At 43.2% G+C, this 22,641-nt stretch overlaps 1 protein-coding gene across 1 annotated transcript in view; it reads right to left on the reverse strand.

Moving 5' to 3' along the window:
- BATF (basic leucine zipper ATF-like transcription factor) overlaps positions 1 to 22,399 on the reverse strand; it is a 36,741-nt gene extending 14,342 nt beyond the window's left edge. The window contains exon 1 of the mRNA XM_033950831.1: positions 22,282 to 22,399. Coding sequence (XP_033806722.1) covers positions 22,282 to 22,368 — 87 coding nt within the window. The 5' untranslated portion in view covers positions 22,369 to 22,399. The remainder of the gene's footprint in view (positions 1 to 22,281) is intronic.
- Positions 22,400 to 22,641: the final 242 nt, after the last annotated feature.

The raw sequence follows: 22,641 nt of genomic DNA on the forward strand, positions 1-22,641 counted from the left end.
TTTGATGGCAGCTTCAGAAATGGCTCCGCTTCCGCAGAGGTCACCTGTGCCCAAATCAGGAAGAGGGCTGGGATGGCAGAGAGTGGCTAGATCGGCTACAGCTCGTCGCCCTTTGGAGGCGGCCGCACCCTCACCCACTTGAACATTTGTATTTGTGCAATGTGATTAAGAAATTTTGTGCTGTGGCTGTTTTCTCTTCTCTTTGCTGAGCGGCATCTGTCGCGAAGACTGTTTATAGGGCTTGTTCTGGGGGTCCCTTTGTGAACTGTCTCTCTACACTTCCTGTACCGTGGTTACCAGGTGCTTTGGTGGCTGGACCATGTGGGGTATTGTTGGGGGGTTGGGGGGAGGGGGGGGTGTTGGTGCTGGGAAAAGTAGTAACCGAGTGCTTTCTTGTATGATTGTATGGAAGTGTGTTTGTATAATGTTTTTTTTCAGGTTGCGATTGCAGGGGTTGGATGATTTGGCTGCTTTGGAACTATTGGTTGATTTGGTAATGATGTGCTTTTTCTTTTCTGGTACAAATGGATAAACTCACTTTGCTATCTTATAATGTACATGGTCTGAATTCTCCACAAAAACGACGCTTGTTATTTAAGGAACTGAGCCGCCTGAATAGTGCGGTTGGATTTATTCAGGAGACCCATTTTCAATCTCACTATGAGAAATTGCTTACACACCACAACTATCCACACGTTTTCCTTTCTTCTAATAAGGTCCGGAAAAAGACCCAGGGGGTGGGCATCTTAATACATAAACGTGTCCAGGTGGTATTGAGAGAGGTGGTGCGGGATGTTGAGGGCCGCTACATATTGGTCAAGGCTGAGCTGGATGGGAATTTGTATAGCTTGCTGAATGTCTATGCCCCAAACGCTGGTCAGGGGGCCTTCTTTACGTTGTTAGAGCGTATGCTGTTAGATCATGTAGAAGGTACACTCCTTGTGGGTGGGGATTTTAACCTTACTTGCTATCCTCAGGAGGATAATTCAAATTCTTCCATCCGCTACGCTAGAAGCGACAGAAGAGCATTGCTGCGCTTCCTGCGTAGGCATGATTTGATAGATGTGTGGCGTTATTTACATCCAGACACGCGAGATTACACATTTTATTCATCAAAACATAATTCATATACTAGAATTGATATGTGGATGCTACCTCGTATTGCTTTGCCTCGAGCCCTAGCCTCCAGTATTGAGCCCCGGGTGTGGTCGGATCATGCTCCTTTGACTCTGGAGCTACAGGTTGGACAGGTTAGAGGCGGCCGTCGCTTGTGGCGTATGAATGACTCTTTGTTAAAAGATCCCAATACCTTGACTCTTTTAGAGACTGATGTCGAGGAGTTTTTTGTATTCAACGACATAGCTGACATTAATGTTGCAATTCTTTGGGAAAGTTTTAAAGCTACCCTTAGGGGTTGTTGTATTTCGAGAGGGTCGTACAGAAATCAATGTCGAGTGGCACGCAGATTAGAACTGGTGTCTCGCCTTCGACGCCTAGAGAATGCTCACAAGAGAGCCCCGTCGGTGGCTGGGAGGGTTGCGTTGACGGAGTGCCGGAGAGATTTACAAGAACTTGATTTAGAGGGCATGGCTTGGGCCCTGCAGAGGCGGAAACAGCGGTTTTTTTGAATGGGGTGGTAGGGCAGGCCGCTTGTTAGCGGCACAGATTAAGCAAATCCAAGCACAACACTCCATAACTCGGATTCGTAATGCTTCGGGTCAGCTTTGTGTAGATGATGGGGACATCCATCAGGCTTTTTTATCCTTCTATCAGACTCTGTACACTCCGGAAACTGAATCCACGGAGGGGGAGATTGATGCTTTTCTATCTAACGTCACCTTGCCTTGTTTGGCGGAAGTGGATGCGGAGTGGCTTTCTTCCCCTATTCAACCCGCTGAGGTGGTAGCGGCTATACGTCATCTGGCTGCTTCCAAGGCACCGGGTGTTGATGGCTTTTCCCCCCTGTTTTATAAGAAAATGGAGGCCCATATAGTCAATCCTCTGACTAGATTGTTTAATTCTTTTTTGGAGGGGGATTGTCTGCCGTATTCGTTTCGTCAAGCAGCGGTTTCCCTTCTTCCTAAACCTGGGAAAGATCCCCTCCTTTGTGGGTCTTACCGCCCTATTTCATTGTTAGGAGTGGATTATAAGCTGTTTACCCGTATTTTGGCAGTCCGGTTGCAACGTTTTCTGCCTTACCTAGTGCATGGAGATCAATGTGGCTTTATTTCAGGGAGGCAACCTGGTGACAACATCCGAAGAGTGTTAGATCTTATTGGAGTGGCCCATCAAAATTCTGTTCCGGCAGTCCTGTTATCAGTTGACGCTGAAAAAGCCTTTGATAGGGTTTATTGGCCGTTTATGTTAGCGGCCTTGAAGAAAATGGGCATTTCGGGTGCTTTTCTACACTGGGTGACTTTATTATATGCTGCCCCGGAGGCTTGTTTAAGAGTTAATGGAAGATATACTGCTAATTTTATGATCCGTAGAGGGACTAGGCAAGGGTGCCCTTTGTCACCACTGATTTTCGCGCTGGTCATGGAACCTTTAGCAGCCTCTATACGTGCGAATGCTGCCATTCAGGGAATTGTGGTGGGTGGTGAAGAGCATAAGATTTTATTGTATGCCGATGATATTTTGTTTACCTTGACCCACCCACTTCGCTCTCTGACAGAGGCGCTTCGTGTTATGGCTACATTTGGGGCGGTGGCTGGCTTTAAAATCAACATCGAAAAATCTGAATTGCTTAACGTTTCCCTTCCGGACTTGTTGGTGACGGACCTACGTGCTAGGTTCTCGTTTCGATGGGCGGCTAAATCCATTAAATACCTTGGTGTGCGTATATCTCGAAGACTTTCTGACCTTTTTGAATTGAATTACCCCCCGTTGCTAAGAACTGTATTTGCTGATCTGGACCGATGGGAGGGATTGAGATTGTCTTGGATGGGTAGGATTAGTGCGTTGCGTATGAATGTATTGCCTCGTTTTTTGTATCTGTTCTCCTGCCTACCTCTCTCAATTCCTAAACGGTTCTTGCTTAGGCTACAAAGGCGGGCCTTTGCTTATATCTGGACACGTAAACCCCCTAGGGTGCGGAGGGAACGTATGTACTGGGACAGATTACATGGGGGAATGGGTGTTCCTGATTTTTCTACATATTATTATGCATCCCAACTGCAGGGACTGTTTCATTGGGCATATCCCTCCCAGCGCTGGGTCTCACTTGAACAGGCCTTACAACCTACTTACCCTTTGGCAGCAGTGCCCTGGCTGTCTTTTGATATCCTTCGGGATCTGCAAACTGAGACATCTTATGGGATGGAATGTACTCTGCATGCGTGGAGCCGGGTTCGACGAGCTTGGTTTCCACGTCAGCGCTATTTTTATGCTACTCCCATTAGATTTGCCCCTGATTTTCTGCCTGCTAAAGATACTGGGATTTTTCGGCGTTGGGAAATGGAGGGTCTTAGGGTCCTAGGTCAGCTGGTAGTGGGTGGACAACTGGTACCCTTTGCTGCCTTACAATCTATATATGATCTCCCCTCGACTGATTTTTTCGCCTATGTCCAACTTCGAGATTTTATGGTGAAGAGGGTGGTCCCGGAGTGGGAAGGGGCAGACTCTGCTTTCTTACAAGTTTTTAGGATGGGATCTGGGGTGGGCCTTATTTCCCGTCTTTATAGGGCTCTTTTATACACTCGACCACAGGCCCACACATATGAACATCGTTGGGAACTCTTGCTGGGAAGGGTTTTGGATTATCGGCAATGGGACTGTCTTTATGGTACACTGCTGAGAGTCTCCTTGGCATCTCCCTTAGTGGAGCAGGGGTATAAGATGCTATTTCAGTGGTACCTCACGCCAGAAAAGGTGCATCGTTTCTATCACTGTGGGAACGGGCACTGTTGGCGCAATTGTGGGTGTCTGGGCTCCTTTGGGCATGTGTGGTGGGATTGTATTAAGATTGTACCTTTTTGGAAGATGGTTCAACGACTGCTGATTGATGTGTTACGCTTACCCATCATATTGCGTATGGACACATTTTTACTTAACTATCCTTTGGGAAGTTTGGATGTGGATCAGAATCATTTTGTGGCCCTGGTTGCTACGGCAGCCAGACTTTTAGTGGCTACATATTGGAAGCGGGACTCTTTGCCTTCTCGGACTGAACTGTTACATAAGGTTGATCAAATTTACTTGATGTCCAAATTGACTGCTTTAAATAATGATTCCTGTGGAACGTTTCATCGACAGTGGTCTCGTTATAGCTCCTGGCGAGGTCTACTTTGAAACTTTTCTTATTTTTCTTTTGCATCTTCCTTTGTTTTAGGCTTATATTGTATCACTCGGTGGGGGGGGTGGGGGGGTTCTGTTGTTTCGTATGGGCAATGTACTTTTGCTGTTGGCATACTGCCTGTGTACTGTTTTCATTTTGTTTAATAAAATTTTAAACTATAAAAAAAAAAAAAAAAAAAAAAAAAAAAAAAAGGACATCAATTAGATATAGTCACCTTTTCATCCAAAAACCTTATCCACCCAAAAATATCCTGGCACCAAACCACCTGGACCGATACTCTATGGTTGGACCACCGTCTATGCAATTTCCAACTCAACTGGCAATCCAAACGCTCCCCATCCAAACTCAAGGTAGCTAAAAGGATTAGAAAAATGACAGCCACCAGAGGCTTAGTAAACCCAGTGGAATTCTGGACACACTACGACATCTCTTCAGACTCAGACTCCCTCTCTGTAGACTCTTGGACCGAAACGAGCACACAAATTCTAAACAAGTTGGCCCCCATCAAAACTATGAAAAATTAGAAACAAAAATCTGGACGGCTGGTTCAATGCCGAGTTAGGAACAGCAAAACGTGAACTAAGAAAACTGGAAAGACAATGGCTGAAATCAGGAGATAATGCAAGTAGAACAAATTGGAGACTAAAGCTAAAAGAATACAAAAAACTCATAACTACAAAACGCACAAATTTTTACGTGCAAAAAATAGGCTTTCCCAACACCAACACCAACATCCTATTCAAACTTGTCAACGATCTTTACGATATACAGGCCTTTTCCCGCCCCACTACAGACCCCCCACCATCAGCCGATGCGCTAGCTGAATTTTTTAACCACAAAATCAATAACCTAAGATCCAACCTACCGATCTCCACATCCAACCATTTGAACTACCCAGTCACCCAACACATTGACGAACCCAGGGTAGATATGTATTGGAACAATTTTTTCACCCCCACCTGGAATCAATTCTGCAAACTGTACTCGAAATATGCCGATTTGTTCTGCAGATTGGACAGTTGCCCACCAAACGTCATGAAAGCTGCTCCAGTCATCTTCAAAGCCAAGCTACATGATTGGCTCTCCTCTCTACTATCATCTGGTACATTCCCCGGGGAGTTAGGTCAGATTCTAATCATACCGATTTTAAAAACCCCCAAGGAATCTATCCAGTTGACATCGAATTACAACCCCATTGCAAACATCCCCTTTTTTGTAAAGCTGATGGAAGGCTTGGTAAACCAGGACTTAGTAACGCACCTAGATAAATTCAGCATACTTCATGACAACCAATCAGGTTTTCACTCCGGGTTCAGCACGGAAATAGTTATTGCTTCTTTACTGGATTCCCTCCTGAATCTATTCAGCCAAGGTTCCAGTGCACTAATCCTCCAGCTGGACCTGAGTAGTGCTTTCGATTTAGTCGATCATGCCATCCTACTTGACTGCTTAGAGACAATTGGACTCGCAGGAAATGTATTAAAATGGTTCCAAGGATTCTTGACTAAACGATCGTACTGAGTCTATAGCGATGATAATCAATCCTCCAACTGGGCAAACCCATGCGGAGTTCCACAGGGTTCCCCCCCCCTATCTCCCACTCTATTCAACATTTATCTTTCCCCACTGGCGAATTTACTACAAAAACTAAAAATCAAGTTCTACATCTACGCCGATGATATCACCATAATCCTTCCCCTAACAAGTCTGACTCCTGAGACGAAGAAACATCTAGAACTAACTTTAAAGCAAATCGAATCATGGATGACTGAGTTCAAACTGAAACTCAACTCCGAAAAAAACAAATTCTTCCTGGCAAGCCCGAACGACAAAATCAAAGACACTTCAATTTCCCTGAACGGACAGAATTTCCCTTTTGTCGACACCATAAAAATCCTGGGAGTGACGCTGGACCGTCACCTCACTCTTGATTCTCACACAGAGCTACTGATCAAAAAAGGCTTCTCAACACTATGGAAATTAAGAACCACCAGAAAGTTATTTGACACAACCGATATGGTTCTCCAACCTAGTGGCTGAGAAAATAAAGGCGAAAGAGTTGGCGTTCATGAAATATAAAAAAACCCAAGAAGAGGAGAGCAGAAAGGACTACAGGGTGAAACTGAAAGAAGCCAAGAGAGAGATACGTTTGGCGAAGGAACAGGCGGAAGAACAAATGGCTAAAAATGTAAAAAAGGGAGATAAAAATTTTTTCAGATATATTAGTGAAAGGAGGAAGATAAAAAATGGAATTGCTAGGCTAAAAGATGCTGGGAACAAATATGTGGAGAGTGATGAGGAGAAAGCAAATGTGCTAAACAAATACTTCTGTTCTGTGTTCACAGAAGAAAATCCTGGAGAAGGACCGAGATTGTCTGGCAAAGTTACACGAGAAAATGGAGTAGATTCTGCGCCGTTCACGGAGGAGGGTGTTTATGAGCAACTTGAAAAACTGAAGGTGGACAAAGCGATGGGACCAGACGGGATCCATCCCAGGATACTAAGGGAGCTCAGAGAGGTTCTGGCAAGTCCTATTAAAGACTTGTTCAACAAATCTCTAGAGACAGGAGTGATTCCTGGGGATTGGAGGAGAGCAGATGTGGTCCCTATTCATAAAAGTGGTCACAGGAATGAAGCAGGAAACTACAGGCCGGTGAGCCTCACTTCAGTTGTTGGAAAAATAATGGAAGTGTTGCTGAAAGAAAGGATAGTGTATTTCCTTGAATCTAATGGGTTACAGGATCCGAGGCAACATGGCTTTACAAAAGGTAAATCGTGCCAAACGAACCTGATTTAATTTTTTGATTGGGTGACCAGAGAGCTGGATCGAGGACATATGCTAGATGTAATTTACTTGGATTTCAGCAAAGCCTTTGATACAGTTCCTCATAGGAGGCTGTTGAACAAACTTGAAGGGCTGAAGTTAGGACCCAAAGTGGTGAACTGGGTCAGAAACTGGCTGTCGGACAGACGCCAGAGGGTGGTGGTTAATGGAAGTCGCTCGAAGGAAGGAAAGGTGACTAGTGGAGTCCCTCAGGGTTCGGTGCTGGGGCCACTCCTGTTCAATATGTATGTAAGTGACATTGCTGAAGGGTTAGAAGGAAAAGTATGCCTTTTTGCAGATGATACCAAGATTTGTAACAGAGTAGACACCGAAGAGGGAGTAGAAAATATGAAAAAGGATCTGCAAAAGTTAGAGGAATGGTCTAATGCCTGGCAACTAAAATTCAATGTAAAAAAATGCAGAGTAATGCATTTGGAGATTAATAATAGGAAGGAACCGTATATGCTGGGAGGAGAGAAGCTGATATGCACGGACGGGGAGAGGGACCTTGGGGTGATAGTGTCCGAAGATCTAAAGGCGAAAAAACAGTGTGACAAGGCAGTGGCTGCTGCCAGAAGGATTCTGGGCTGTATAAAGAGAGGCGTAGTCAGTAGAAGGAAGAAGGTGTTGATGCCCCTGTACAGGTCATTGGTGAGGCCCCACTTGGAGTATTGTGTTCAGTTTTGGAGACCGTATCCGGCGAAAGACGTAAGAAGACTTGAGGCGGTCCAGAGGAGGGCGACGAAAATGATAGGAGGCTTGCGCCAGAAGACGTATGAGGAGAGACTGGAAGCCCTGAATATGTATACACTAGAGGAAAGGAGAGACAGGGGAGATATGATTCAGACGTTCAAATACTTAAAGGGTATTAACGTAGAACAAAATCTTTTCCAGAGAAAGGAAAATGGTAAAACCAGAGGACATACTTTGAGGTTGAGGGGTGGTAGATTCAGGGGCAATGTTAGGAAATTCTACTTTACGGAGAGGGTGGTGGATGCCTGGAATGCGCTCCCGAGAGAGGTGGTGGAGAGTAAAACTGTGACTGAGTTCAAAGAATCGTGGGATGAACACAGAAGATTTAGAATCAGAAAATAATATTAAAGATTGAACTAGGCCAGTTACTGGGCAGACTTGTATGGTCTGCGTCTATGTATGGCCGTTTGGAGGAGGATGGGCTGGGGAGGGCTTCAATGGCTGGGAGGGTGTAGATGGGCTGGAGTAAGTCTTAACAGAGATTTCGGCAGTTGGAACCCAAGCACAGTACCGGGTAAAGCTTTGGATTCTCGTCCAGAAATAGCTAAGAAGAAAAAAAAAAAAAAATTTAAATTGAATCAGGTTGGGCAGACTGGATGGACCATTCGGGTCTTTATTTGCCGTCATCTACTATGTTACTATGTTACTATGTTACAGCTTCATTCCGACTACTGGTGCAAGCCTCAATCTTAAGCCTGCTCGACTATTGTAATATCATTTATCTGGGGTCTCTCAAGAAAACCATTCAAAGACTCCGAATCATACAAAATTCAGCAGTGCGACTGATCTTCAATATAAAAAAATGGGACCACATAACCCTCTACTACCAAAAACTCCACTGGCTACCCCTAGAAGCAAGAGTGCTGTTCAAATTTGCCTGCCTTTGTTTCAAATCCATTCTGGGTTTGGCCCCCCCCTATACCTGGTTGCCCACTTTAAATTGGACTATTCTACCATGCCAAAACGCAGAATACAAATATTCAGCCACACAATAATAAAAAACTGCTAATACAAAAGATTCCTTGACAGAACTCTTGCGTTCCAAGCAAATCAACAGAACGGCTGGCTAGGTAATCTTATCAAGCACTCTTCATCCTACCTTAACTTCAGAAAACTAGTCAAAACCAACCTGTTTAACCAATTTGTAACCAAAAACTCTTACTTGTACTTGACGTCCCTACAATGTGACTTTCACTCTGTTTCTCTTCAAAGACATCACTGTTATTCTAAAAATTCATTGTATTCAAGGACTTCATTGTTATGTCTTCGCTGACGGTCCAGCAATTCTTATTGTAAACCGCCTCAAACTATTTTGGCTTTGGCGGTACATAAAAAATAGTATTATTATAGTGACTTGCTCAATGGGAATCAAGCTCAGAACCTTAACCACTAGGCCACTCCACCTGCATTTGTTTGCTGTGAACAAGGCTGCCCTGTGAACTTCTAAAAGCCAAGTTACTCAGCATTTCATATTCTGCTCGTTTCACTGGTTTTCAGCATTATATCTGCTTAATTTCTCTTCTCCTCCCTGTTTCTTACTAAAAAAATATAAAAAAACACAAAAAATAAACCCTTCTCTTTCCTCTGTTAAATCTTATTTCCTCTTTCCCTTTCCCTTCATAGGAATAAGGGTAAGACTTATAGTCCCACCAACCCCAGGGACCACTATTCATATATAGAGACCCATATAATCAGGACTTCACAACCAATCAAGATGACCTTTATTCTATGCAATCACTGTGGTGCTTTAATTCCAAGACATACTATTTGGAGGCTTAAGGCTTGCCCCATCTGTCTTCAACTTGCCAGTATTAAGGAGGAGCTCGGCAAACTTAAACAGGAATTGAATACAATTAAAGCAGCTTCCATCACTCCACAAAATCATACCAACTTACCACCTCTACCTCAAAGAATAAAACAGCCCAGGAATAAATGGGTCACAGTAGGCTCAGGAAGACTGCGACATATAACACAGAAACATCCACCTTCACTAATATTACCACTACAGAATTCCTTCGCTCCACTAGTGCACTGCGATACTCAGGAAAACAGAAGGGAGGTGGGACTGGAACCAATGAAGGTAACTCAAGAGAACAAGCGCACCCTAAGTACATATAAAAAAGCCAAAAACAGAAAACTATTACTGTTGGGGGATTCCATCATCAGAGGCATTAACCTTGGAACACAGGGCGAGGAGACCAAAATAGTGAAATGTCTTCCAGGATCCTCAGCTACCAGGAGTTCCAGGCAAATACTGACTATAATTAAGGAAGAAACTAAGGATTTTAACACTGATGTTGTTATCCATCTGGGAACAAATGACCTGGCCAACAACTCCACACTTGCAGCACAGAAAGCTTTTTGGGAGCTTGGTGAGGGTGTGAAACCTTTTGTAAAGACTTTAGCTTTTTCTGAAATACTGCCTGCATATGGAAAGGGAGAGCAAAGAGTGAAAAACACAGAGGACTTTAATAGATGGCTCAGAGCCTGGTGTCATCAAGAAGGCTTCAGGTACATAGAAGGATGGAGAAATACATGGAAGGACAAGAAGCTATATTGCACTGATGGGCTACATATTACTACAGCAGGAAAAAGAAACCTTGCAGAGAAATTTAGACAATATTTTTCTAGGCATTTAAACTAGAAGGTGGGGGTGGTGTATGTACGAAGGACAATTATAGAGACCACCCCCGGCAAAAGAAAAGATGTGATAGTAGTAAAGGCTGCAACATAAGCAATATCAGCAACTCATTTCTTAGTATTGCAACGGAAAGTGAAACGACACAAAAATCCATACGAAAAAGGAGATTATCGCTGAAAAATAGCTGGAAAGCGATGACCACTAATGCTCGCAGTCTAAGCAACAAAGTTCATGATCTGCAAGCCCTAATATTAGAGGCAGATCTAGATATTGTTGCTATCACAGAGACATGGTTCAGTGAATCACATGGATGGGATGCAAACATACCGGGATATAATCTTTTTTAGGAAGGACAGAGATGGTCATAAAGGTGGAGGAGTAGCTCTCTATGTAAAGATCAATATCCAAGCGACCAAAATGCAAGGGACCTGGGGAGAGGAAGAAGCGATATGGATTGCTCTGAAAATAGAAGATGGAACTTCTATCTACGTGGGTGTAGTCTACAGACCTCCGATTCAATCGCAGCAAATTGATAAGGATCTGATTGTGGATATCCAAAAGTTTGGAAGGAAAGAGGAGGTTCTGCTGTTGGGAGATTTCAACCTGTCGGATGCGGACTGGAATGTTCCATCTGCGGAATCGGAAAGAAGTAGGGAGATTGTGGATGCCTTTCAAGAGGCTCTGCTCAGACAAATGGTGACGGAACCCACAAGGGAAAAAGCGATATTGGATATGGTCCTCACAAATGGAGAGAGTATCTCTAATGTTTGAGTGGGTGCTCACCTGGGTAGTAACGATCATCAAACGGTTTGGTTTGATATAACAGCTAAAGTGGAGAGCGGCCGCACGATACTTAAAGTCCTAGATTTCAAACGTACGGACTTTAATGCAATGGGAAAGTACCTGAAGAAAGAGCTGTTAGGATGGGAGGACATAAGAGAAGTGGAAAGACAGTGGTCTAAGCTGAAAGGAGCGATAAAAATGGCTACGGACCTTTATGTGAAGAAAATCAATATAAACAAGAGAAAAAGGAAGCCGATATGGTTCTCCAACCTAGTGGCTGAGAAAATAAAGGCGAAAGAGTTGGCGTTCATGAAATATAAAAAAACCCAAGAAGAGGAGAGCAGAAAGGACTACAGGGTGAAACTGAAAGAAGCCAAGAGAGAGATACGTTTGGCGAAGGCACAGGCGGAAGAACAAATGGCTAAAAATGTAAAAAAGGGAGATAAAAATTTTTTCAGATATATTAGTGAAAGGAGGAAGATAAAAAATGGAATTGCTAGGCTAAAAGATGCTGGGAACAAATATGTGGAGAGTGATGAGGAGAAAGCAAATGTGCTAAACAAATACTTCTGTTCTGTGTTCACAGAAGAAAATCCTGGAGAAGGACCGAGATTGTCTGGCAAAGTTACACGAGAAAATGGAGTAGATTCTGCGCCGTTCACGGAGGAGGGTGTTTATGAGCAACTTGAAAAACTGAAAGTGGACAAAGCGATGGGACCAGACGGGATCCATCCCAGGATACTAAGGGAGCTCAGAGAGGTTCTGGTGAGTCCTATTAAAGACTTGTTCAACAAATCTCTGGAGACGGGAGTGATTCCTGGGGATTGGAGGAGAGCGGATGTGGTCCCTATTCATAAAAGTGGTCACAGGGATGAAGCAGGAAACTACAGGCCGGTGAGCTTCACTTCAGTTGTTGGAAAAATAATGGAAGTGTTGCTAAAAGAATGGATAGTGTACTTCCTTGAATCTAATGGGTTACAGGATCCGAGGCAACATGGCTTTACAAAAGGTAAATCGTGCCAAACGAACCTGATTGAATTTTTTGATTGGGTGACCAGAGAGCTGGATCAAGGACATATGCTAGATGTAATTTTCTTGGATTTCAGCAAAGCCTTTGATACAGTTCCTCATAGGAGGCTGTTGAACAAACATGAAGTGCTGAAGTTAGGACCCAAAGTGGTGAACTGGGTCAGAAACTGGCTGTCGGACAGACGCCAGAGGGTGGTGGTAATGGAAGTCGCTCGAAGGAAGGAAAGGTGACTAGTGGAGTCCCTCAGGGTTCGGTGCTGGGGCCAATCTTGTTCAATATGTATGTGAGTGACATTGCTGAAGGGTTAGAAGGAAAAGTGTGCCTTTTTGCAGATGATATCAAGATTTGTAACAGAGTAGACACCGAAGAGGAAGTGGAAAATATGAAAAAGGATCTGCAAAAGTTAGAGGAATGGTCTAATGCTTGGCAACTAAAATTCAATGCAAAGAAATGCAGATTAATGCATTTGGGGATTAATAATAGGAAGGAACCGAATATGCTGGGAGGAGAGAAGCTGATATGCACGGACGGGGAGAGGGACCTTGGGGTGATAGAAGATCTAAAGGCGAAAAAACAGTGTGACAAGGCAGTGGCTGCTGCCAGAAGGATGCTGGGCTGTATAAAGAGAGGCCTAGTCAGAAGAAGGAAGAAGGTGTTGATGCCCCTGTACAGGTCATTGGTGAGGCCCCACTTGGAGTATTGTGTTCAGTTTTGGAGACCGTATCTGGCGAAAGACATAAGAAGACTTGAGGCAGTCCAGAGGAGGGCGACGAAAATGATAGGAGGTTTGCACCAGAAGACGTATGAGGAGAGACTGGAAGCCCTGAATATGTATACCCTAGAGGAAAGGGGAGATATGATTCAGACGTTCAAATACTTGAAGGGTATTAACGTAGAACAAAATCTTTTCCAGAGAAAGGAAAATGGTAAAACCAGAGGACATAATTTGAGGTTGAGGGGTGGTAGATTCAGGGGCAATGTTAGGAAATTCTACTTTACGGAGAGGGTAGTGGATGTCTGGAATGCGCTCCCGAGAGAGGTGGTGGAGAGTAAAACTGTGACTGAGTTCAAAGAAGCGTGGGATGAACACAGAAGATTTAGAATCAGAAAATAATGTTAAATATTGAACTAGGCCAGTTACTGGGCAGACTTGCACGGTCTGTGTCTGTGTATGGCCGTTTGGTGGAGGATGGGCAGGGGAGGGCTTCAATGGCTGGGAGGGTGTAGATGGGCTGGAGTAAGTCTTAACAGAGACTTTGGCAGTTGGAACCCAAGCACAGTACCGGGTAAAGCTTTGGATTCCTGCCCAGAAATAGCTAAGAAGAAAAATTTAAAAAAAAAAAAATTTAAATTGAATCAGGTTGGGCAGACTGGATGGACCATTCGGGTCTTTATCTGCCGTCATCTACTATGTTACTATGTAACTATGTAAGAACCTTGGATACAAATGCTGGGTCCATTTTTCTTGGTTTGTCTCTTGTATGACACTCAGACTCTCTCAAATTTCTCCAGAGCTGGAAATCTGCCAGCTTAATCAAACAATGCACATTATCCAGCCTTTGCCAGAGAGCCATGGTTCCAGGACTTCCCCGCTTCAAAGCAACCTGCCACAATGCAGCTCACCAGCACATGGTCCAACCCCCCTGCCCCCTCCCTCAGCAGTACTGGCAAGAGAAACAGTTTGCACCTAGCATATCTTAAGAGTAACGCGATTTAGGAGGAGATCTTTTACAGTCTATATGCTGTGAATCAGAAATACAGGAAGGCGACAGTAACAATTTGGTCATGTCATGATTATGTAACCACCTCTGGGATTCAAGACAAAGTTAGGCAAGTTTATGCTGAATCAGAATGTATGCAGGTAGGGCTAGTCTCAGTTGGGGCGCTGGTCTTTGACCAGAGGGCCGCCGTATGAGCAGACTGCTGGGCACGATGGACCACCAGTCTGACCCAGCAGCAGCAATTCTTATGTTGTTATGTAACCCTCAGCCCCAACCAAATACGTAGATTTGAAGGAAAGCCACTGCTTATCCCAAGATCTTTTCAGAACACCAGGCTAGTTCAGCCCTCAGATGCACTAACTGGGAATCAACCAGAAATAAAGCTTTCTACTTTATAGCAACAAAACTCTGGAACCACCCTCTACGCAATTTGCGCTTGGAGGCTACATTAAGATTTTTATTTAATTCGTTTTCTATCCCATTTTCCCCGAGCTCAGAATGGATTACAGGTTAACATATGTGGAGGGGCATAATCAAAACATACATCTAAGTCTGATTTGGATGTAGGGAGCTAGTCGCCCAAAGTTGACAGTGGGAAAATGTCCATTCTCAAAACGTACGTCTAAATTTTTTTTTTTTTTTTCCCCATAAATCGTCTATCTGGACATTCAAGCGTTTGATCGTACAGACTGCCACCATGTCTATCTTTATACCACATTCTCGACCAAAAATTCATCCAAATCCCAAATGCCCAGAACAAGATCATTTGGGCATTTGTAATGGACTGACCACCCAGACATGGCAACAGAGCACTGGGGCACCTTATAGGGCACTGTTGTGTACTTCACAAAAGGGTGCCACATAAACATCTCTCCAGACTCCCTTATAGGTTATGGTGAGACCCCCAAAACCTACTATACCCACCTGTCTACAATCCTAATAGCCCTTATGGCTGCAGGTGGCACCTATATGGCAGTAGAGTAGGATTTGGGAGGGTTTTGGTGGGTGCATATGTTCCTCCATGAATGTAGTGGTTAGATTGGCTTATGGGCCTAGGACCTCCTCTCTAAGGTTCACTAGCCCACCCCCCCAGGCTATTTAAGACACATGTGTGTAGCTCTACTAGGCTTTTCTATACTAGGTGATGATATTCTAGAGACAGATATGTACGTCTTTATTCCGATCTTTGTGGGGGGTGTAAGGGGGTCAGTGAACACTGGGGGAGTGTGTGTGGGTCTTTACTTTGTCTCTGGTTATCTAGTCACTTTCGATACCTTTTGGGCACTTATACCTGTCTTTACCTCATCTAAGTCACAACGTATAAGTTCTGTCCAGGAAGTCTCGTAAAACCTTCAATTATCCCTGCAGGATGACTAAGCCTATGAGCGTCAGTGCTGTTACCGTTGTGGCCGACGATAAAAACACTAGTGCAACTTTGTAAAGGAGGGGGTTAGTAGCTTCATGGCATGCTCCCTAGTCCTAGTATTTTTGGAAAGAGTAAACAAGTGATTCACTCCATTCAGTATTTTACAGACCTCCATCATATCTCCCATAAGCCATCTCTTCTCCAGGTGATCCCATCATTCTTTTTTTTTGTTTGTTTGTTTGATAGAAGTATTTCTAGCAAGTGTGTGACCTTTGGTTTTCTGGTGTTTGAGTGTCCTTAGAAATCACCATTGAATAGCTTGCTCAGAGGTAAGTGGGAACCCAGCTGATGAGTGGCTGATTTCCAGTGAATGGACAGATTCACAAGTTCAGGTGAGTCCGAGCTGCTCTTGGCAGGACCCTACAAGTGTTCCTGAGAGGGTTTTAGAGATAGTACTGGAGCATTATATGACAGACCTTCTTTTCTGGTGATGGAGTGGAATGAAGAGACCAGATTCTCTATTGGTAGGACTTGGTAGGACTGGTAGAATTGGTAGGACTTGAAATCACGTGAAGGGACATTTTCAATAGGACATCTAAGTCTGAGTTTGGACATTTTGAGAAAATGGGCAAAAATCCAGTAGAGAAAATGTCCATTTTCAAAACTACAAGATGGTTTTTTGTTTTTTTTTAAAATGGCCTATCTAGACTTCAATGCATCTATCTTTTTGGGCCATTTTTGAATACGAAAACGTCCAAATGAAAAACACACAACAAGAAGCCATTGGGACGTCCAAGCAGCCAGCATTCTTAGCAAACTGGCCACACAGACAGCTGAGTAGAGCCGAGCAAATCAAAGGGGCATTATAAGGGGTACTGTAGTGAACGTCAGATTAAAAACTCCCAGATAAGTGTTATAACCTTCTTATAGTGTATGGTGGACCTTCCAAAACTCACCCAAAACTTACTGTACTCACCTGTTCAGCACCGCAATAGCCCTTAAGCTTGCAGGTTTCATCTTTATATAGGTACAGTAGGTTTTGGAGGGATCACCATGCGCTATAAGCAGGTTATAGTGACATGTGTACCTGGGATTTTTTAATGTGATGTTTACTGCAGTAATCCCTTCAGTGCCCCTCTGATCTAGAATACAGGCTGGAATGTACTGAGAGAGGGTGTTGACATCTTTGGGTGATGGGAGGGGGGTCGGTGACCTCTAGGGGGAGTAAGGGGGTCATGTTTTAATCCCTCCAGTGGTCATCTGGTCAATTTGGACACCATTTTGACCCTTATTAGTTTTAAATGTCTAGACGTTTTGTTAAAAGTTTGATTTTCCCTGTAGAATGTCCAAGCCCTAAGCCCATCCAAAACATGGCCCTAACTCCCCCTTACGACAAAATGACCAGAAAGACGTCTAGAAAGTCAGTTTTGAAAATGACAACTTGGATGTTTTGACTAGTAAGACATCCAAGTGCTGGTTTATGCCATCTGTTGGATGTCTATCTTTTTTAAAAATGATCCCCATACACTGAAATCTGGCTGTTTACAAAGAGGAGTGTGTTTTGTCCAGGTACTAGTGACCTGGCTTGGCCACCGTGAGAACGGGTTACTGGGCTTAATGGACCATTGGTCTGACCCAGGAAGGCTATTCTTATGTTCTTATGTTCTAAGCAATTTCAGCTGATGAAGTAAAGATAGAGGTGGAAATGGCTCACATCCAAGGCTCCAGCTCTTCATGCGTGCTAAAGAGCCCAGATTCATCCAATTTAATTAGCTTGATGAACTGAAGTGATATCAACAAGTGCTTACATATTGCTGAGAAAATATCCTGACATTTTTGAGAAAGACAGGGGGAGGAAAGCTCACTGGGCATTCTAAGGACTGATTTGAGAAGGTTTGTTATAGCCTAACTGAACAGTTGTTAAAATACAACTGAGATCTATAGAATGAAGCTCCAGAATTTACGGAAAGGGGCAGGCAAGATCTATAGAAAGTTTATAACCCAGGTGTGATACCAGCACAACTGGTGGATTAAATCTGGGATTGAAACTCAGACTGCCCAATCACATACATAAAATAATTAGAAACAGTCTGTTTTTGGCTATAAAAAATATTTTGCATTGTTGGAAGGACTTATCTAAGGTAGAATTTATTGTATGCATAACTACTAAATTCAAAAGCGTCATTGCAGAAAAACATCATTCCATGAGTTAATTCCACAGAGTATGGAGCCCTGTCCAATCTTATTGTGTTTTGGATCGTTGACATGTAGTACAGTACTCCCCGGATATTCGCGAGGATTCCGTTCCAGGAACCCCCGCAAATGTTGAAAAACCATGAATATGGTTTTTAGGCAAGGGAGGCAGGAGAGGGCAGCCGGAGCACCGGCAAGTGAAGGAAATCACTCGCTGTATGCTCCGACCGCCTCTTCCTGTACTAAAGTTGGGCTTCACCAATCAGGAGCTGCTTTGACACTCATGAGTTTAGTGATGCTCATTGGGAACTCTTCATGCATATTTTCAACTGAAATTATATGTACTGGCCTTGCTGTATATGAGACACTAGTTGTATTGCCTATTAATCAATATTCTTTTATGGTATATCATCTGTGATATGTACAACTAGTTCACTTTTGTATATTTTTAGTGATTATTTGTACATTTTGTTTATTTATCTTGAAAAATTTAATAAGAATATCTGAACAGGAATAAAACCCAAAAAAGAAAGTCTGGTTAGTCACTCAGGTAGAAGAAACGAGACCAGGAAGTGATTTGAGGGGCACCAGGCCGATGCAAGCAGCAGGCCAGAGAGGTTGCTCGTCCTAGAGGAAGGGAGGGCGCGAGTATGTCGTGGGGGGGAAAAGAGGTGCCGGTGCCCCCTACCAAAACGGCACCCGGGACAGTCTGCCTCCCCTCCCCTTACTATGCTACAGCAGACGGCTATCACTTAAGCAGTTAAATGTGGTATTCAGCAACATTGCCTAATGCTGGGACTAGGTTTTATGTGGTCCAATTTGTCCGCTTGACTTAGGCGGTTAAGCGCTGATTCCATAAAATAGCTGTGTTCACTTTAGTGGTCTATGATTAATATCAACGGATAGCCCATGGTGGTTTTTAGACGTCTGGGCCACACATACAAATACCTTTGTCCACTGAAATGACTAAAGATTTATTTTCTGTGTGTGGCTTTTCAGTGATGCCACTTGGAGATAAGAACAGCCATACTGGGTCAGACCAATGGTCCATCTAGCCCAGAATCCCGTTTCCACAGTGTCCAATCCATGTCCCAAATACCCAATAGTAACAGCATTCCATACTACCGATCCCAGGGCAAGAATTGGCTTCTTCCATGTCTGTCCAGGCCTGCCAAATCTCCCGCTTTTATGGGTCTTTTCCCACCCTCTCATCGATGAGCCAGGATCTCTCACTGAGTTGTTTCTTATTTGTTTTAAAGGTAGTTCCATGTAAGTTTTTGTACTTTTTGAAAGAGTCAAAAGATCACTTCATTTTCACCCATTCTACACCACTCAGGATTTTGTAGGTCTCAATTGTCTCCCCTCAGCCATCTCTTTTCCAAGCTGAAGAGCCCCAACTTCTTTTTCCTCATATGAGAGGCATCCCATCCCATACCATTTATCAATGTGGTTACTCCTCTTTGAACCTTTTTTTTTTTTTTTATTCCACCATATCTTTTTTGAGATATAATGATCAGAATTGAATGCAATACTCAAGGCGAGGATGAACCACGGAGCAATACAGAGGAATCCTAATATTCTTGCTCTTATTGACCATTCCTTTCCTAATAATCTCTACCATCCACTTTCTTTTTTGGCTGCTGCTGCAAACTAGGCAGAAATTTTCAACCTATTGTCTACAATGACACCCAGAGCTTTTTCTTGGGTGCTGACTCCTAAGGTGGACCCTAGCATAAGGGAACTATGATTTGGTTCATTCTTCCCCATGTGCATCACTTTGCTGATGAAAACCTCTACATAGGTGAACAGGAGAGATGTCTGATTAACTTTATGCTTTGGCTGCAAATTGATCTGTGGGCTTAAATGCTACCTCAGGCAGAAATTCTCTGCCCTGTTCAAACCAAACAACAACAACAAGATCACCATAGTAACAAGGTAAATGACGGCAGATAAAGACCTGAACAGTCTATCTAGTCTGTCCATTAGTTATACCAAAGTTTTATGAACTAAAACAAAAAAATACATGATTAAATTAACTTGTCTTTTCTTTGATATTTCTGGGTCATAGACTGTAAAGTCCACCTGGTATTGCCCTAGGTTCCAAATGCTGAAGTTGCCGTCCAAGCTCTCTCCAGCCTATCCAACCATCCATAAAGTCTGGCCAGTAACAAGTTAGTGGAGTTCCCATCGAAGCCCTCCCCAGCCCAATCCTACACCAAATCATCACATATGAAACATACTGTCCAGTACCGACCTTAGCTCTTTAATTTACATTCTTCATTTTCTACTAGAGATCAAGCAGATCAAAATAGTATTCATAACCAAAAATCATCTGAAATCCAATATCAGATATCATGATAGTCAACGAAAATCTACTACAATTTCCCAGCCACAGACACAGAGAAAATGAAAGCAATAAGGTCCATATCTACACCAAGTACTATTTATTTATTCATTCCATTTATATTCTGCTCTATCAATTTGCCTCTAGGCCAATTACTTATTCCATTTTTTATACCGTTCTCCCAGGGGAGCTCAGAACAGTCTGCATGGATTGATTCAGGTACTCAAGCATTTTTCCCTGTCTGTCCCGGCGGGCTCACAATCTGTCTAATTAATATACACACTACTAATATCTACTAGCCCTTTCTTGTCCTCAGAGATCCTCTGCACATCCAGTCTTTCCATCCACACCAACTAACAATCTCTACTATCCCATCCTATTCCTTAGAAATCCTTTGTGCATCAAAACATCGAGACTGAGGCAGATCAAAGACCTTATGACCTAACCACCTACTCCATCAATCCCTTCCTCTCCCTCAGTGATCTCTGCCCATGTGAATTCTTTTGCCTATTTAGCTTGGGTGTCCTCTCTGTCTTCCTTAAGTTGCAATATTCAAAAAGGAGGGACTCAAGGTGTGGTATAGCAGCTATAGGCTGACATCAAATTGACAATTTTGTTAATAGCCTAAAGATGGTAAAATGACCAAATATAGGGAAACTTGGAATACTGGGCTTGATGGACCTTCGCTGTGTCCCAGGATGGGAACTCTTATGTTCTTTTTTACATTTTTATTCAGAATTGTATAAACATTTATAAAGCACAATTATAAACATAATCTTCTACAAAGAAAACAAAACCACTCTATACAGAGAGAATTATAACCAGGATACCTCTAACACCAAAGATTATTACAGAAATGAAGAAGTTGGGAGGCAAGGATCTAATAATTAGGTGATTATAAACAAAACCACAAGACAGAAAAATAAAGGATAAGAATAATAACCAAACTCTCACACATCCTAACTAATCCCTGCATAACAATCTCATTCTAATCTAATCTAAATCTTGGGTTTATATACCGCATCATCTCCGCAGATGGAGCTCGACACGGTTTACATGGTTTACATTCCTAAGAAAAGAAGACCCCATGCTACATGATCACACTTTCCTCTCTCCTTCGTGGCCAGAGGAGGTAGCCCTAGCTGACCCTTGAGTGTATATCAAATTCTCTAGCTGAGAAGGATCCAGAAAAATTTAGTCCTTTCTCTGGAATTTCACCTGACACCGTCTGGGAAATGTCAGGACAAAGCCCTGGGTCTCAGTGTAAGAAACTCGCTGAATGAATTGAGTTCTTTGAAAAACATCAGGATAAATGTAGATTGGAGAACCATGGAAACGAGGCAATCTTTTGCTGAAGAAATGTATCAGTATTTTATCTCTGTCCTTGCTACAGAAAAAGGTAGCCACGAAGGCACCTCTCAATGTAGTCTCTTGTATGGATGTTTCCAGTAGTAAGGTCTAACACTAACACTTCCTTCCACCACTAACATTTGAACAGTTGAGGAACATCAGAATTGCCATACTGGGACAGATCGAAGGTCCATCAAGCTCAGACTCTTGTTTGCAACAGTGGCCAACCTAGGACCCAAGTACCAGACAGAAACCCAAAGAGTTGCAACATTCCAGAGCTGGAATTGTGATGTCATAATGCTTCACTCCACCAATAAGAGCCAACCTCATCAGTGATATCACAATGGCCTGATTATCCTATACTTGGCTCACATAAGAACATAAGAGCTGTCATACTGGGACAGACCAAAGGTCCATCAAGCCCACTATCCTGTTTCCAACAGTGGCCAATCCAGGTCCCAAGCACCTAGCTAGGAAATATAAAAAGCTTCAGAAATCTGAGGGAGGGAGGAAGGGTCCAGCAATAAGATGTCCACCATATACTCTTTAGCCAAAATCATATTCTTATGTTCATAATCCTAATAATAAGACTAACATAACAGTATCAGAAATATACACATTTAATAGAACTGCAGAACAATCATTTAACAGAAATATAAGTATCAGCAGAATATGAAGGATACCATACTGGGTAGCATGGAAGAACATGCATATATGTGTCTGCAGTGCTGCACACGTCGCATATAGAAATGTTAAAAATCAAGGGTGCAGCTATTCGGGCATTGGAAAAACTCTACCTGCCTCTAAGTATCAAGAGCCACAGTTAGCATTTTCAGCCCTCAATCTCTACTTCTGAGATATTCCAGCAGGTATAAACCTTGCACCAGTGGCCCGTTTCTCTCAATTGTGCTCTTTTGCTATGTGGGGCAGTACACCCCCAATGCTATATGCACAGGGCAGGACTCGAGCCGAGCATTACCTGCTTGTTGCTGAGTGGAGGTGAACTGCAGTAGCTCTGATCGTTGCTGTCTGAGTCCTGGGACATGTCTGTCTCTCTCTTGTGCATGCTGTTAGTGTGTCTTTACCTCCCATCAAAGACATCACAGGCTTTCAGTGCCACTCTCTGTGGTTTTGGAGAGATACTGGGGGGGGGAGGACATGAAGCTGGAAGTCACGTGGGCGGAAACTTCACAGAAAGATATTAAGAAAACATATCTGGGAAGAGAGATGTGTGAAATACCCAGAAAAACCCCAACATTTTCAGAGATGAGAAGAAATGTACAGACAATGAGGAGGAGAGCTTCATTCTCACACACCTACAAGAGGGGAGGAGTTTTGG

This window comes from Geotrypetes seraphini, chromosome 7, assembly GCF_902459505.1.
Source record: "Geotrypetes seraphini chromosome 7, aGeoSer1.1, whole genome shotgun sequence".
In the NCBI taxonomy this organism is placed as follows: Eukaryota; Metazoa; Chordata; class Amphibia; order Gymnophiona; family Dermophiidae; genus Geotrypetes; species Geotrypetes seraphini.